At 44.9% G+C, this 13,642-nt stretch overlaps 1 protein-coding gene across 1 annotated transcript; it reads left to right on the top strand.

Annotated features, from left to right (window-relative positions):
* Nucleotides 1-3,484: 3,484 nt before the first annotated feature.
* On the top strand, nucleotides 3,485-12,819 carry LOC123407226 (ankyrin repeat, bromo and BTB domain-containing protein DDB_G0293800). Its single transcript, XM_045100312.1, has 8 exons — nucleotides 3,485-3,683; nucleotides 3,823-4,653; nucleotides 4,764-4,841; nucleotides 5,714-5,951; nucleotides 6,418-6,496; nucleotides 10,875-11,007; nucleotides 11,463-11,738; nucleotides 12,164-12,819. Exons 2-8 carry the CDS (start codon nucleotides 3,937-3,939, stop codon nucleotides 12,374-12,376), a joined length of 1,734 nt encoding a protein of 577 aa, XP_044956247.1. The 5' UTR covers nucleotides 3,485-3,683; nucleotides 3,823-3,936; the 3' UTR covers nucleotides 12,377-12,819.
* Nucleotides 12,820-13,642: the final 823 nt, after the last annotated feature.

Raw genomic sequence — 13,642 nt, 5'->3', positions numbered from 1 at the left:
CGACAAAGAAGGGGGCGCCTGGGCTCTTTTCCGTCTGCATGCGACATCTTGCACACGACAAAGAAAGCACTGATGGCAAGCAGCTTCTTTGCCATCAACTAGTTCTTTGCCATTCGTTTGTTGGTAGTTGATGACAAAGAGTCTGTTTGCCATCAGCCAGCAGACGGCAAAGAGCAGGCTGATGGAAAATCCCCTGATTCGAGTAGTGTGGGGTGATGGGGGCGATGAAGAGGATGACGGGGCCGACGGTGGCGACGAAGATGACGGTGGGACAGACAAAGCCGGCGAAGAGGACAACAAGGCTGAGGCGACGGTGATGGAGATAGCGAGATCCATCGGGGAGAGTTAGGGTGAGAGTGAGTGCATGAAGTGCGGGGTCGAGGACGAGGGTGCACGTGGGTTGATAAAGTGTGCGCGTGGTGCGACGGGCGGTTACTATCACCCGCCACAGCTATGTTATGTAAAAACTGGACATCTGGCTAGGAATACTAGTGGCGGTTGCTAGCCCATGCCCGTCACTGCTTGGTCACCTACCTATGGCGGGCGCTAGGTACTACCCGTCATTGTTGAGTTAGGCAACCATGTCTCCTCCGGGAGATTATACTTGTGGCTAGCAATCGGCTTTGCCCGTCACAATCATGCTACTAGCTATGGTGGGCGGTTGTTGTCACCTGCCACTACTTGTTTTCAAAAATAGTTGTGGTGGGTAGCACACCGTGCCCACCACTAGTTGGGTTCCACCTATAAGCCCTTTCCCAGTAATCCATGGCATTGATAAATGCCGAGAAATTAAAGGAGCTCCTCGGATGTTCGACGTGTGAATTCTTCAGATACACCTCAGTCATCCTCGAGATCAGATATGAGAATATTTGTTGAACCGACCTTCAAGACCGACAACCAAAGACAAAGAACAGTTGGGAAGAACCGAGGAGTGTCCCCAATTTGAAGATCGGTGCAAGGGGTTACATGGAGTCATGTATTAGGGGATACTCACCACGCCGTCCCCCGACCAGGAGGGCCGGGCCGAGGACCTCTATGGCGGTTCACTAATGGGCCTCGTCGGGCAACCCATGACGTATATATGGAAGATTACACAAGACTTGCCGCCCAAGACGAGGACTTTTCTAAACCCTAGACATGTCGTGCATTATATAAATCAAGGCAAGGCTAGATAATGAGGGACATCTCATATTCATTACAACAATATCGTGATAGATACATGTACTCTATACTATCCCTCACATCATTACAATGAAAAGCATGATGTAGGGGATTATCTCTTCGAGAGAGCCCGAACCCGGGTAAAATCTCGTGTCCATGTTACCATCGCTCCAAGACGCCTAACTTAGGATCCCTACCTCGACATATGACGAATTTAACACTGACACCGTGATCAAGGTGTTTGGACCTAAGTACTTGAGAGAACCTATTATCTCAAACACTGAGAGGCTCTTGGCAATATCCGAAGCAAGAGGGTGACCAAGTTTGCTCGAATCTCTTGATTGCATGCACTGGAGATGGAAGACTTGTGTAAAAGCTCTACAAAGGCAATATCAGGGTCATGTTAATAAGCCCACCATCATTCTTGAAGCAATTACATCACATGACCTCTGGATTTGGCATGCTTGGGTCTCATAATGACATCAATGTGTTGCCATGGTCTCCATTGCTTGCTAGGCTGACTGGAGGGCAAGCTTCTCCTTGCAACTATGGGCATCAATGCAGCATGGGCTACTATCTAGTTGACGATATCTGTCCTCTGTGGGCTACCTTTGTCAAGACCATGTTTGTGCAATTGGTTAGAAAAGTTATCACTTTGCCCAAAGACAAGAAGGAGCTAGAAAGGATGTAGAGATGGCATTTGGAGTGCTCCAGGCCCGTTTTGCAGTTGTTTGTGGATCTTGTGGGAGGTGATGATATGTTGTGTGATCATGCACAATATGATTGTGGATGATGAGGATGAATATGTTGTCGTAACTCTTGAATTCTAAAACATGGGTGACCTATCCAACTTTTCATATCATAATTTGTTCATATTTGAAGAGTTTGTTCAAATGCATCAACAAATTCGACATGGAGCAACTCATGAGCGAGTCAAGGAAGATTTTATTGAGAATTTGGGTGGTTAAAGGGGACAACTATAACATATATGCTAGTTGAATTCAAATTTGAACTACTCTAATTTGAAAACTTTGTTAGATTATACTCCTTGTGTCCTAAAATTCTTGACTTAGATTTTATAAGTACAGATGTATCTAGTTACGTTTTAGTGTTAGATACAATTATATCTAGACAAATTTAAGACAAGAATTTTAAGACAAAGGTAATAATATTTAAATTAAAACTACTGTCGTATTTGAACATTTTCAACCATCTACGTTTTGATATGTTGTTATTTTAAGCTTGCGGACTTAAGAGAGCGGTAGAAGTTTTAGGGGATAGGGTTGGATGGTCGGCTCATGGATCACTTTCCGCAAACTTCTCCTCACTAGTATGTTAACGGATACAATGCGTGATTTGGGGTCAATGTTGGAGGTTCCCGTAAGACGCATAACAGTCCAGTCAGACGTATAAATAGGCAAAACTAACCTACATGGCCCCCAAATGAGCCCACAGGACAACTTTCACGGTCATTCAAGAAGCATTTGCAATCTATATGGTATCTCGCGTAGGTGACAGTGACCCCACCCAATGATTTACTCGCATAGGAGGAAACTAGATGGGGATATTCGACATGGACCTAGTTAATGTATAAAGTAATTAATTCTTAAGAGGTTATAAGTATTGCTTCGTGTCGCATGCTCCTAGTTGGAATAGCATTATGATGACCAAGATCGTTACCTCCTTCCTTCAAATTGCACAATATAAGATCACAAATGGGGCATTACAATAATTTTGTATAAAGAAGGGTGAGACCCCCAAGCATCTTCTCGAGCGCCTAATGGCTCTTGACGACTATATTGAGTCATATAATTGTGACAGGAGCCAAGATTGTTTCAACATGACCAAGCGATTCCTTGTGCACAAATTGCTAAATGTACATGGTCCTTATCATCAACAAAATGGCATGGGGCATAAGAAGAGAGTACGGTTTTAAGGACATGTCTACCGATGATGTCGTTGCCACATTCCAATTGTTTGAGGAATCCAAGACCAATGCAACAAGACGTCTTGCCATGCATGGTATCTCATCACCACTAGCGTATGGAGCAGGGGCACGCTGCAACTGTCGATCGTATAGACTCAACGCCAATCGGGTCCTGATGGAGTAGGTCAAAACCCTAATCGTCTAGGGCACTCACAGCTTTTCTTGTGTGCCACTCACACTCTTTTTTTTTTTGTTGAAGATCCCTTGGGAATGACATTGTTTCTGAGACATCCATGGCATGACATAAACAACCTTCGACAGTCCGCCAGCGCAAGAATCAGCCCGGCCCACATGAACTGTCTTAAAGGCACGCAGCCCAGTCGACAAACCCACAAAGGCTCCCGAGATTTCCAATCCTCTTCTTCCTCCTCCTCCTCCAGCCTACCCCTCTCTTCTTCCCCGATCCACCCCCCAAACTCGTCGCCTCCCAGTTCCCGGTCTTTTGTTCCTCACAAGTTCGTCGCGCCAACGACTCTACAAGCCAGCCCCGCTGGTACTGCACTGCCGTGGATCGGTCCTTCTGCTGCTGCCGCCGGTAAGGAACCCTAGCTTCTCTCGTCGACGCGGCAGCGGGACGTTCTCTCTCTCTGTTGCCTGGTTTTTCTTGGATGCCCCTGTGCCCCTGGTAATCTAACACATCCATCCATCCACCCGTTCATGGTTTCTCCGACTAGGTCCTCCCAATTCAGTCCGTCGCGAGATCGATCCCCTCAGGGCGCGGCGCGCAGGTGACGGAGCGGCCTATTTCCAAGTATTTCATCTCTGGGTGCTAGCAAGAGACGGATAAGATGAAGCGCAAGCGCAGCCGCACGCCGGGCAAGAAGAGTTCTTCGAATTCCACCGGGGCAGACTCTTCGTCGGCATCTCCGTCCAGCCCAAGCACCGAAGAGAACATCGCAGCGGAGAATGCGCCTGTCTCGGGCTCCACCCCGGCAGTGCCCGATCCATCTCTTCCTCCTGTACCGGAGAAGCCGAGCGTCCTTGCCCCAGGTGCGGCTCATCCTGCCGCTGATATACCGTACGCCAGGCTCAAGGTGGGGGCAGTGTACGGTCGTGTGAAGCTGAAGTTCAAAACCTCCAAGGCGTCAGAGCTCAGCAATAGTTCGTCGGTAGCACAGGCACCCGCCACTGCTGGTAAATCTCAGACTGCCGCCCCTGAAGTGAGCAACCAAGTTACCGCCGAAAAAGGCATCGCTGCATCCTCAGATGGCCAGACAACTGATGGGCAAGAGTCGGAGTTGAGTGGTTCTGATAAGGACAAGGTGGCAAAGAAAGTAGGAAGCATAAAGATCGTGTCCGCGGGATTATCTTCTTCAGCACAAGATAAAACCCAACACATGGAGGTTGATGAAGTAGATGAATCTCTTCCAAGTAAACAGGAACCTGTTTTAGTCACCGAGGAAAGCGAGAGTGCATCGGAGCCAAAGAACTCGCAAGGGTCGGAGATAAAGCAGTCTGCCCTTGAATCTCAGCGCGATGAGAAAGAGTTGGCTGCTGCACTTGAAGTGAGTACAAGCTGGCTCAACTTTACATGGCGTCTTTTGATTCTCCAAATATCACATGGTAAAGACCGGAAATACATGAAACCTTTACTGAAATTCTCTTTTGCTCTCAGGCTATCAAGAAGGTTATGAAGGTCGACGCAGCTGAGCCATTTAACACCCCAGTTGATCCTATTGCTTTGGGAATACCTGTGAGTATTTTGTGGTGTCGCTTCTTTCTTTCCAAATCACCTGGAAGTTTGGTAGGCTTCACACATAAATATATTCCTTCTAAAAGATCTTAAACACTTAGTTGACTCAGCCCCTCATAAGTCTCGGTGTCATATAGTCACTTCCACAAAATGTCTTCAGTGGTGTGGTATCGATCACTTCCACTGAATTGGTTCAGACATCTACTTGTTATGAGTATGCAGGTTTCCATTTCCCACGCCCTCTATTTTTCCTTTCACATTTTTTTCTGGGGTAACTCTATTTTAAAATGGGTTGCTGCCCCATCTTTAATTCTATGGTCGAGCAAATGCCCCATCTTTAATTCTATGATCGAGCAAATAAAACTGATGGTTATGATAGGGGTATTAATCTATGGCATACGTGAAAGCTCTGCCTAATTATATGATTATTGGACTAAAACCTAGTCAAAGCTTTCCTTACTCACAAGATCAAGTTCTGAACCCCAGTGTATTTGTTTTTCTTGAACATACTGAGAGTAAGAAACAGTTATTACAAATGCAGACCACTTTCTCAGCAGTGTCTCAGACAGACTTCTGTAGCTGCATGTCTTGTGACCATCGTTCTAACTACCTAAGAAACTAATATAAGAGCATTTAGAACACTACTTTAGGAATCTAAACGCTCTTATATTAGTTTACAGAGGGAGTAATTATATACTCCCTCAGTCCCAAAATAAGTGACTCAACTTTGTACTAACTTCAGTACAAAGTTGAGTCACTTATTTTGGGACAGAAGGAGTACATGCAAGCTCCTAAGTCAATTTCTTATGGAAAATAATTCACTCTATTTGCATGTGATTTTTTTATTGTACTCACACTTGCAAATTGTGTAGGATTATCTTGATGTTATCGACACTCCTATGGATTTTGGCACAATATGTCAAGATTTAGAACGTGGAAGCAAATATATGAACTCAGAGGATGTCTATAAGGATGTGCAGTTTATATGGGATAACTGTACCAAGTATAACAGTAAAGGTGATTACATAATAGAGCTTATGAAACGGGTAAAGAAGGCCTTCATGAAAAATTGGCTGGCAGCAGGCTTGTATTCTGATGTGCAGGAGAATGGTAAGTATTGAACAGATGATAGCTCTGAACTTGTCCTTAATTAATACTTTTATCTTACCTTTAACTTGTATATGAGTTCTTTTCAGTAGTTCCTGTTTCACATAGTAATATATATGTACCACAAATGAGTCCATACCAAGGAACAAAGGAAATATTGTCTATACTATAAGCCATCTTTATTATCAAGTCACTTATACCATCAGTATTTATGAATTTACCGATAAGTTATTTGACATAGTGAAAAAATATCGTTATTGTACTTATGTATTACTTAACATAGCAAGTGAAAAAAATGACTTCTAATATATAGTAATGCTGTTATACCACCTCCCTTCCAGGAATCCACATTTTAGAAGTTTAGCAATGTTGTACACTGCATGATCATTTATTTAGCTGTATATAGTTTTTCTTTACCTGATAGAATACATGTGTTCATATATATGATCAGCATTTCCCAAAATTTTAGGTGGCAATGACAACATTGGTGACGAGGATGCCAAAGTTAGTTCAAAAAGCAAGTCTAAGCAAAAACGGCGTCGCCCAGGGTATGTAGTTAATCTTGTGTTGTGACCACCTACAAGTTTTCTTTATCTATTTTACTCCCTCCTTTCCGTTTAGAGGGCTCAATTCAAAATCTTCAGATTTCCGTTTTATTAGGCTTGTTTTGTGGCCCGCTTGATTGAAGCGCTGAGGTCGTTTCGATCGCTATGCTGCATTTAATTCCCTGTCTGCTGTTCTCGAAAGAAAATAAATCAGAACTAAGTCGTTACTCCTTTCCTTCCCTCCACTGCATGCATGCACCAAACTGGTCATTAAAACGAGATAAAAAAATGAAGACTAGCCTGTGCATGGGCCATGCAGATGAGAGAGAGAGGCACATATGCGGCCGTTAGTGCGGAGCATATCTCACTGGGGTGCTGCAGTTATTGCGTTGAGAGTCGAACCGGCTGAGATTGCAGACGCCACCGCTGTTGTTCCCTGCTCGTCGGCGCTAGCCCAAGCCCCTGCTCACCGCCGTCGCTCAGTCTCCCTATACACCATGGAACCGAGTAGCCGTATGTTTGCCCTTGTCCCATTGCCGCATTGGTTCACCTTGCAGCGCCTATGGTTGTGTCGCCGCCAAGATCTGTCGGTGCGTGAGGAAGGGGTGGGGGGTGGGGGCGACGGCCTAGGTTGGCATGCTGCGGAATCACAACCGGCGGTGCTTGCTGCTTGATTTGTGACGGGGGGAGAGAAGGAGGAGCAGCGGCGCTGGATTTGGTGAGATGGCCAGACTTGGAAGACCTAGACTTGGCGAAACTTTTCGTCCACTCGCGCCAAGCTCCTTTGGCCCATAGTCACTGTCTAGTGGACCCGACACCGCGGGCCGAAATAAAACGCACGGTACTAGCGCGGAAATGACAAAAGAAAAAAAACGCTGCCCACCGAAATATAGCTTTCACGTGGTATTGCTGAACCCTCCTTCCTATTTTTTAATCAGCATGGTGTCTGCGTGGTCTTCATTACCTAGGGGCCAAACTAACTGTAGTTTTACTCATTTATTTTCACCCAAAAATCATCTTTCCCTAGAGCTTACTGTTCATAGCTTTTGTTTCCCTTGAGGGGAGTCATAAGCTCAAGGAAGACTTTGGCTGTAGGTAAACTCGTAGTTTCAAGTAGTAATAAGACCTATTTGGCTATGTATAGTGTCCTGTCGACTTTTATGAGAGAATTCCTTATTTGGCCCTTTCTTAAAATCTCCTTCCCTATTTTTTTAGCCCAAAATAATGTTATCTTCCCTATTTGACACACAATGTAACTTTTGCTTCTATTCTAGGCAGCTACGGTGTTAAGTGTGAGATGAAAAGACCATTTTTGCCCCTAGTGCATTGTGCGACTATACTGGATATCTAAGTAAACAAGCAATCAATTCCACACACAAAAGAAGAAGCAATCAATTCACCGATGTTTTACAGATGTTCACGGATGTTGCACTCCAGTAATTTGGCCCTTAGCTGAACTTATCTGTGTGTAAAAGCCGTAGGAAACTTCTGTAAAACATGTACTAGATCAGTACCATACTGGTTAGTTTATCATGTTCCAAAAGTATTAATCACTATTAAATCCTCTAAATAGCCCATGTCCGGAACTCGTATACATAATTAGCCGTAGAACGCCCATGTGCCGGCACCTGTAGACCACACGCACGGTCAGCAGACGAGAACGCCTCCTGCTGGCCACGAGCAGCTGGAGACCACGCACACAGCCGGTAGTGGAGGATCGGGGGAACGCTGCCAGCCAGCCACATGCAGCCGGAGACCACGCGCTCGCCTGGACTGAGGCAGTTGCTGCCACCGGTCGTCTCGTCCTGATATCAGCCTCCTCTCTGGCTGTGGCGCAGGAACAGGTCCACCTTGTCCATGTCTGCCAGGACGATGTCCGTCACCTGCAGCATCACTGTCTGGTTAAAAAATTGTAAATATAGTGTCAAAAAAGGAAGAATTTTTTGTTTAGGGCCAAATAGGGAAGCAAATTTTAAGGAAGGGTCAAATAAGGAATTCTCTTGACTTCTATCAACTGGTGATACTGACTTTCATTATTATTATTAGCTAATTTTTCGGACTAAAACATAATTGTAATTTTTTTAGGATTATAACAGTGATATGCATTCTTTCTTTAAGTTCTTACAATTATGTAGGGGCTATTATGCTATTCTGTTTGTATTTTGGAATGGAGTAACCGAGTAGGTACTACTTTCCTGACCTATGTGGCTATGTTCGTGTTGCAACAGTTTAGGTTTTTTTTTACCTATGTGGCTATTCTGTTTGTGTTGCCTCATTTTAGTTGAGGGGCATTGAACCATTGTTCCCTCAAATAGTTAGCTAAGTGATGAATTACCATCAATGGACACTAAGGGGTAAGGGCATTGGTTATTCATGGTAGCTTATCTAACCGTGTCATGTTCGTGAGACTGGATATTGTTAGGAAGTATTAGTATTAGTCTAGGAGTCCTTATTAGTCTAGTAGTATTAGTCTAGGAGTTCTTATTAGTCTATGTTTACTTTCCTTGCACCTCAAGTCATGTGTAATATATATATGCCCCTTGGGCCTTCAATACAGATAAGTTGCTTTCCTAACATGGTATTAGAGCTTAGGGTTTTTTTTGGGGCGCCGCAACTCGCCCTCCCGATCCAATCTATTCCCTCGCTCCCCAGCCGGCTTGATCTGATCGCTGATCGCTAGCTCCTGCTCGAGCTCGCGAGATCCGCTGGACCCACTCGAAGCAGGGACCCAACTCCCGATCTCCTCCTGTTGCTGGTGTGCCGTCTGGATCCCGTTCGTGGCCCGTCGCCGAGGCGTCGCACCGCGTCTTTCCCGACCTGGCGATCCAGCCGAGAACGTGGGTGGTTTTCCTGCTGCTCGCGCTGCTGTCGTCGTCGTGCTCCAGCCGCCCCTGCTGGCTCTCGCAGCACGAGGCTGCCGATCCGCTGGCGCCGCAACTCGCTTCATGATCGATTTTTTTTTTTTCCGGTCATCTATCTTCGATTGACCTCTTCTGGATCGATCTCATGCTCTTGCTGTCATTGCCACTATGGCGGTTGGGCCATCTACAACGTTCGCGCGCGTGATCCAGAAGGCCGGCGCAGACGCAGTCCTGCGTGCTCACGCGTACTCCAAATCAGTCCAGCTGCAGCTTGGTGGGTGGCCTCTCCGCTCGTGCATCCCGTCCAAGATCGGTGAACCGCTGGTCAACTTCACGTCAATCCATCGGCCTCGTCCCGCCCGGCTGTTCTCTTGCCTGAATTGGGCGTCCCGGGCTGCTCACGGGTTGCTCTTCCCTGTGCACGTGTGTGGTGCTAGCGTGTTGCATGCTTCTGCTGCTGCTTGCGTGTTCCTCTGCCTACTGACGCAAGCTCGTGCTATTTCCATTTGCTTCTGATTTTGTACACATGATCCTGCTGTGTACGTGGGCACTTGGCCTCTTGCCACTCTGCTGTGTTTTCTTTTTCGCCGCCATAAATTTTCTGATTTTCTTTCGCTGCTATCACATCTAGCTTTCTATTCCGCTGCGTCCACCAAATCCGTTGATATTTTGTGTATTCTCATGTCATGCGAGTCCACCATACCTTAGTCCGTCAGCCTTTTTCCGGTCCTGATCCTTTCTATGCAACTTTTGTGGCCTACTTGCCCTTGTTGTTTTTCTATAGGATTTTCTGGACTTCTTTTGCATTGTCGATCTACGTCCATCGTGCCTTATCCGCCGAGCTTCTTTCGCCGACGGTTGTCGTGGACTACGATTTTCCTGCACAATGCTTTATTCTCTTGATGTGCCATCTTCTTTTGACAACCCATCTTCTCTTGATACTTATCTTGTATCTTAAAGTGATGTGGTGTCTACCTCTGATGTGCCATCTCTTCGTTCTCTTCTTCGGCGACTCGACAAGTTTTGAAGACTCTTCATGCTACGACGACACTCTCAAGACGCGGATTTGGATTATCATTGTTTTTTAGTATTACACTTCTTCAAATGCAATGCTATTGCATACGCTTTGCATTTGAGGGGGGGTGTTAGGAAGTATTAGTATTAGTCTAGGAGTCCTTATTAGTCTATTAGTATTAGTCTAGGAGTTCTTATTAGTCTATGTTTACTTTCCTTGCACCTCAAGTCATGTGTAATATATATATGCCCCTTGGGCCTTCAATACAGATAAGTTGCTTTCCTAACAGATATAACAGAGGCATGGTGGGTAGTCCAGCGCACATATTTTTTCTTGATTATTTTTGTTAGATTAATATTATTTAATAGGAAGGCAGGACACTTTCCTGTGGACTTCCTAACGAACAGAAAGCACATTATCCCAATATATCCAGCTGCTGAATTTTTGGTTCTCTATGCTGCTGCAGGAGATATTATTCTATATTCTTATGTGTGTTTGAATACAGGAATGATCGACACAAAAATGATTGTGCATGTGCTGTTTGTCAAGTTACACGGCGTAAGAAGGAAAGGGATGAATTTTTATCTGTTGATAATGAAGTCACTGTGGTGAACATTTCTGAAGAGCGCAACATGGAGGTTAGAATCAACAGCTACATCCATGCATTCTTTGTGTTCTGTATGCATATATATGCATTTTTCACCTATTACCTTTTGAGTTGAGGCTGTTGTGTTGTGTAATGTACATCGGATTTGTTTCTCTAGTTGCTTTATTTTATGTTTGAGTAATAGACCATGCTCAGTAGAATTGCCATGCTTCTGTTATCTGTGTTTGTGTGTAGTCATAAGTGTTCCTGGTGACACTAGAGTACTCTTCACCATATTGGGGGCATAAGTGTTCCTGGTGTCGTTTTGGTAACTCCATAACTGTGTAGTCATAAGTTTTTCTCACCATTCATTCAGTTGTCGTACTGGAAGGTGTGCTTTTACTTCATAAACACTTGGCTTATTCTCATAATGTAAATTTGCATTACCGGTTATGTGGATCGTCTTCACCTTGAATGCTTGAACTAACTCACGCTTTTGCACACCAGGTAAACTTCGGTGATAATAATCATGGTAGTCATGACACAGCCTCTAGTCAGGAGCAACCACGACATACTGATGTGTTTAAAGCGACAATGGAAACAGATGATCAGATGGAAGATCGTGGAAAATCCGTCAATAATCCATCTCCTGACTATGAAGATGAGGTCTCCAGACAGTACTCGGAGGAAAAGGAAGAGGAGTATAAAGATCTGAACAGTCAGGACGAGCTTACTTCCACTCAGCCTAATGATGACCCAGTAGTTGGGCGCCATGAACAGAAGGTAATTTTAGCCAGGCTGGTATCCTGGAAATTTCAACTTCTTTTTGTGTATGGTGTGGCGGTATTTGACAATGTTGCTAGGACCAACATGGGCAAAAAGGTTCATAATTGTCTTGTTAAGCGGTTTGTTTTTCAGCCTGTATTGCTACCTTTGGTAGCTGAACCATCAAATTGTTCCCGGCAACTAGTAATATATGGAAATATAACATTGACTTGTATTGCAATGTGCTTTTTGTCCCACTCACATGCGTTGTTGGTTCTTCCATTAGTGGACGTTGCGCCGTTTCTCTTTTCTAGTGTACCCACATCAGATGTTAGTAACCGGATCAATAGGCATCAACAATATTGGTTTAAAAGTCATTTCTGTATGCCTGCATATTTTTGGATTTTGTTTCGTAAACTCTGCTTTTCGTGATGTGACCGCAGGCACAGACCGAAATCGGCCAGGAGGTTGAAATGGAGGATTTGCCCATTCAACAGGAGAACGAGTCATTCTTGCAAGTCTGCGCGCGCCTTTTCCCCAGCAAGCAGGGCTCCGCTTTCAGGGGTCGCCATTCTCTGTTCCGTCAGCAGCGCCGTGTGGTGGCATCAAAGGAGAGCCCCCTGCACGCCGCCCTGACAGCGATAATGAAACGGTAGGAAAGAAATTCCATGCGTGGTTTCTTTCTTGTGAGAGAAGCAGCTCCATGCCGCGCAGCTGCGTCGCGACTTTGGGAAACCTCTTCCCTGAAGACATGGGAAGCTGGTTGGAATAACGCTGATGTGGTGATGCTCGGGTATGATGTGGGTACAAAATTAGTTGGAGGATACCTGTCGAGGAAGAATTCTCTTGGGCGTAGACTTGAATTTTGTATGCGATAATCACATGTCGTCAGTGTCTCTCATTGCTTGCCGGCCTGGCATAGGGTTGTCCTCAAGGCTATAATTCATTTCATTTCATTCCCAAGGGAGGGAGGGCTATTAAACTAGTGTTTTGTGCCGATTCTTCCGGCCAACTAGTGCCTGACTCTTGAGCTTGCCTAAAACAAAAAACAAAAGGTGTTTTGATTGGGATTGGGATGCATACATGATTCAGGATTGAATATTGTGAGTGAAGATTTATACATACATTCTCTCATCGGGTGTCCTAAAACTGTCACCTACCCTCTCGAGTCGTCTCAACGTTAACACTATAGTATGCGGACAAGTGGCGATTTTTATGGTGTATCTGCTGTTTTGCTGATAAGGTCTCTCCGCTTGGCCTTAGCCAGCAAGCAGAGTTTTGGAGTAAACACTTTTGCCGTCTTGCACGTCCTTTTTTCTTCCTCAAAGATCTGGGCACATTTCTGGCCTCAATAATAGCACTTTCTTTTTTTCGATAAATGCATGCACAAGTTGTCTGGAAAGACTGGGCACTCCCCAAAAGCACATACATGGAGTATATATATATAGCAAATAACCCGGGTAATACTTGTGCGATAGTACGTGCAGCGAACAAAAGTAGTACAGTAACTTTCAGCCTTTTGCCTTGAAAATAGTAGGAAAGTTTCCAAGCCCACGTAACTTGGATCGAAACCTCGTCTGGTTTGGGTTTTCGTCAACCAAATAAATGTCAAAAGTTTTAAAACAGTAAACCACCACTAACTTCTTCCGGCTTGGCCGCAATTCTGCAGGGACTGTACAGACTGGGCTCTTGATTCTGAGTGTAGATTCAGTCGTCTGTTTATTTATTTTCTTTTTGCTTTGTGAGGGGATTCAGTCGTTTTGTGAGGGAATTTGTTTGTTGCTGTACGGGAGATATGCCAGTTGCTGAGTTTCTCTTGGTGAATGAAAGCATGATCTCTCCATGTCCATGGCCGAGAGATTGATTCCATCTTCATTGCACAACATGCCATCTATATCTATCATTATTTTTCCAATGTCATT

The sequence above is a fragment of the Hordeum vulgare genome, chromosome 7H (assembly GCF_904849725.1).
Source record: "Hordeum vulgare subsp. vulgare chromosome 7H, MorexV3_pseudomolecules_assembly, whole genome shotgun sequence".
NCBI lineage: Eukaryota > Viridiplantae > Streptophyta > Magnoliopsida > Poales > Poaceae > Hordeum > Hordeum vulgare.
The sequence above is the reverse complement of the archived record's forward strand: the minus strand, read 5'-3'. Positions and strand labels throughout refer to the sequence as shown.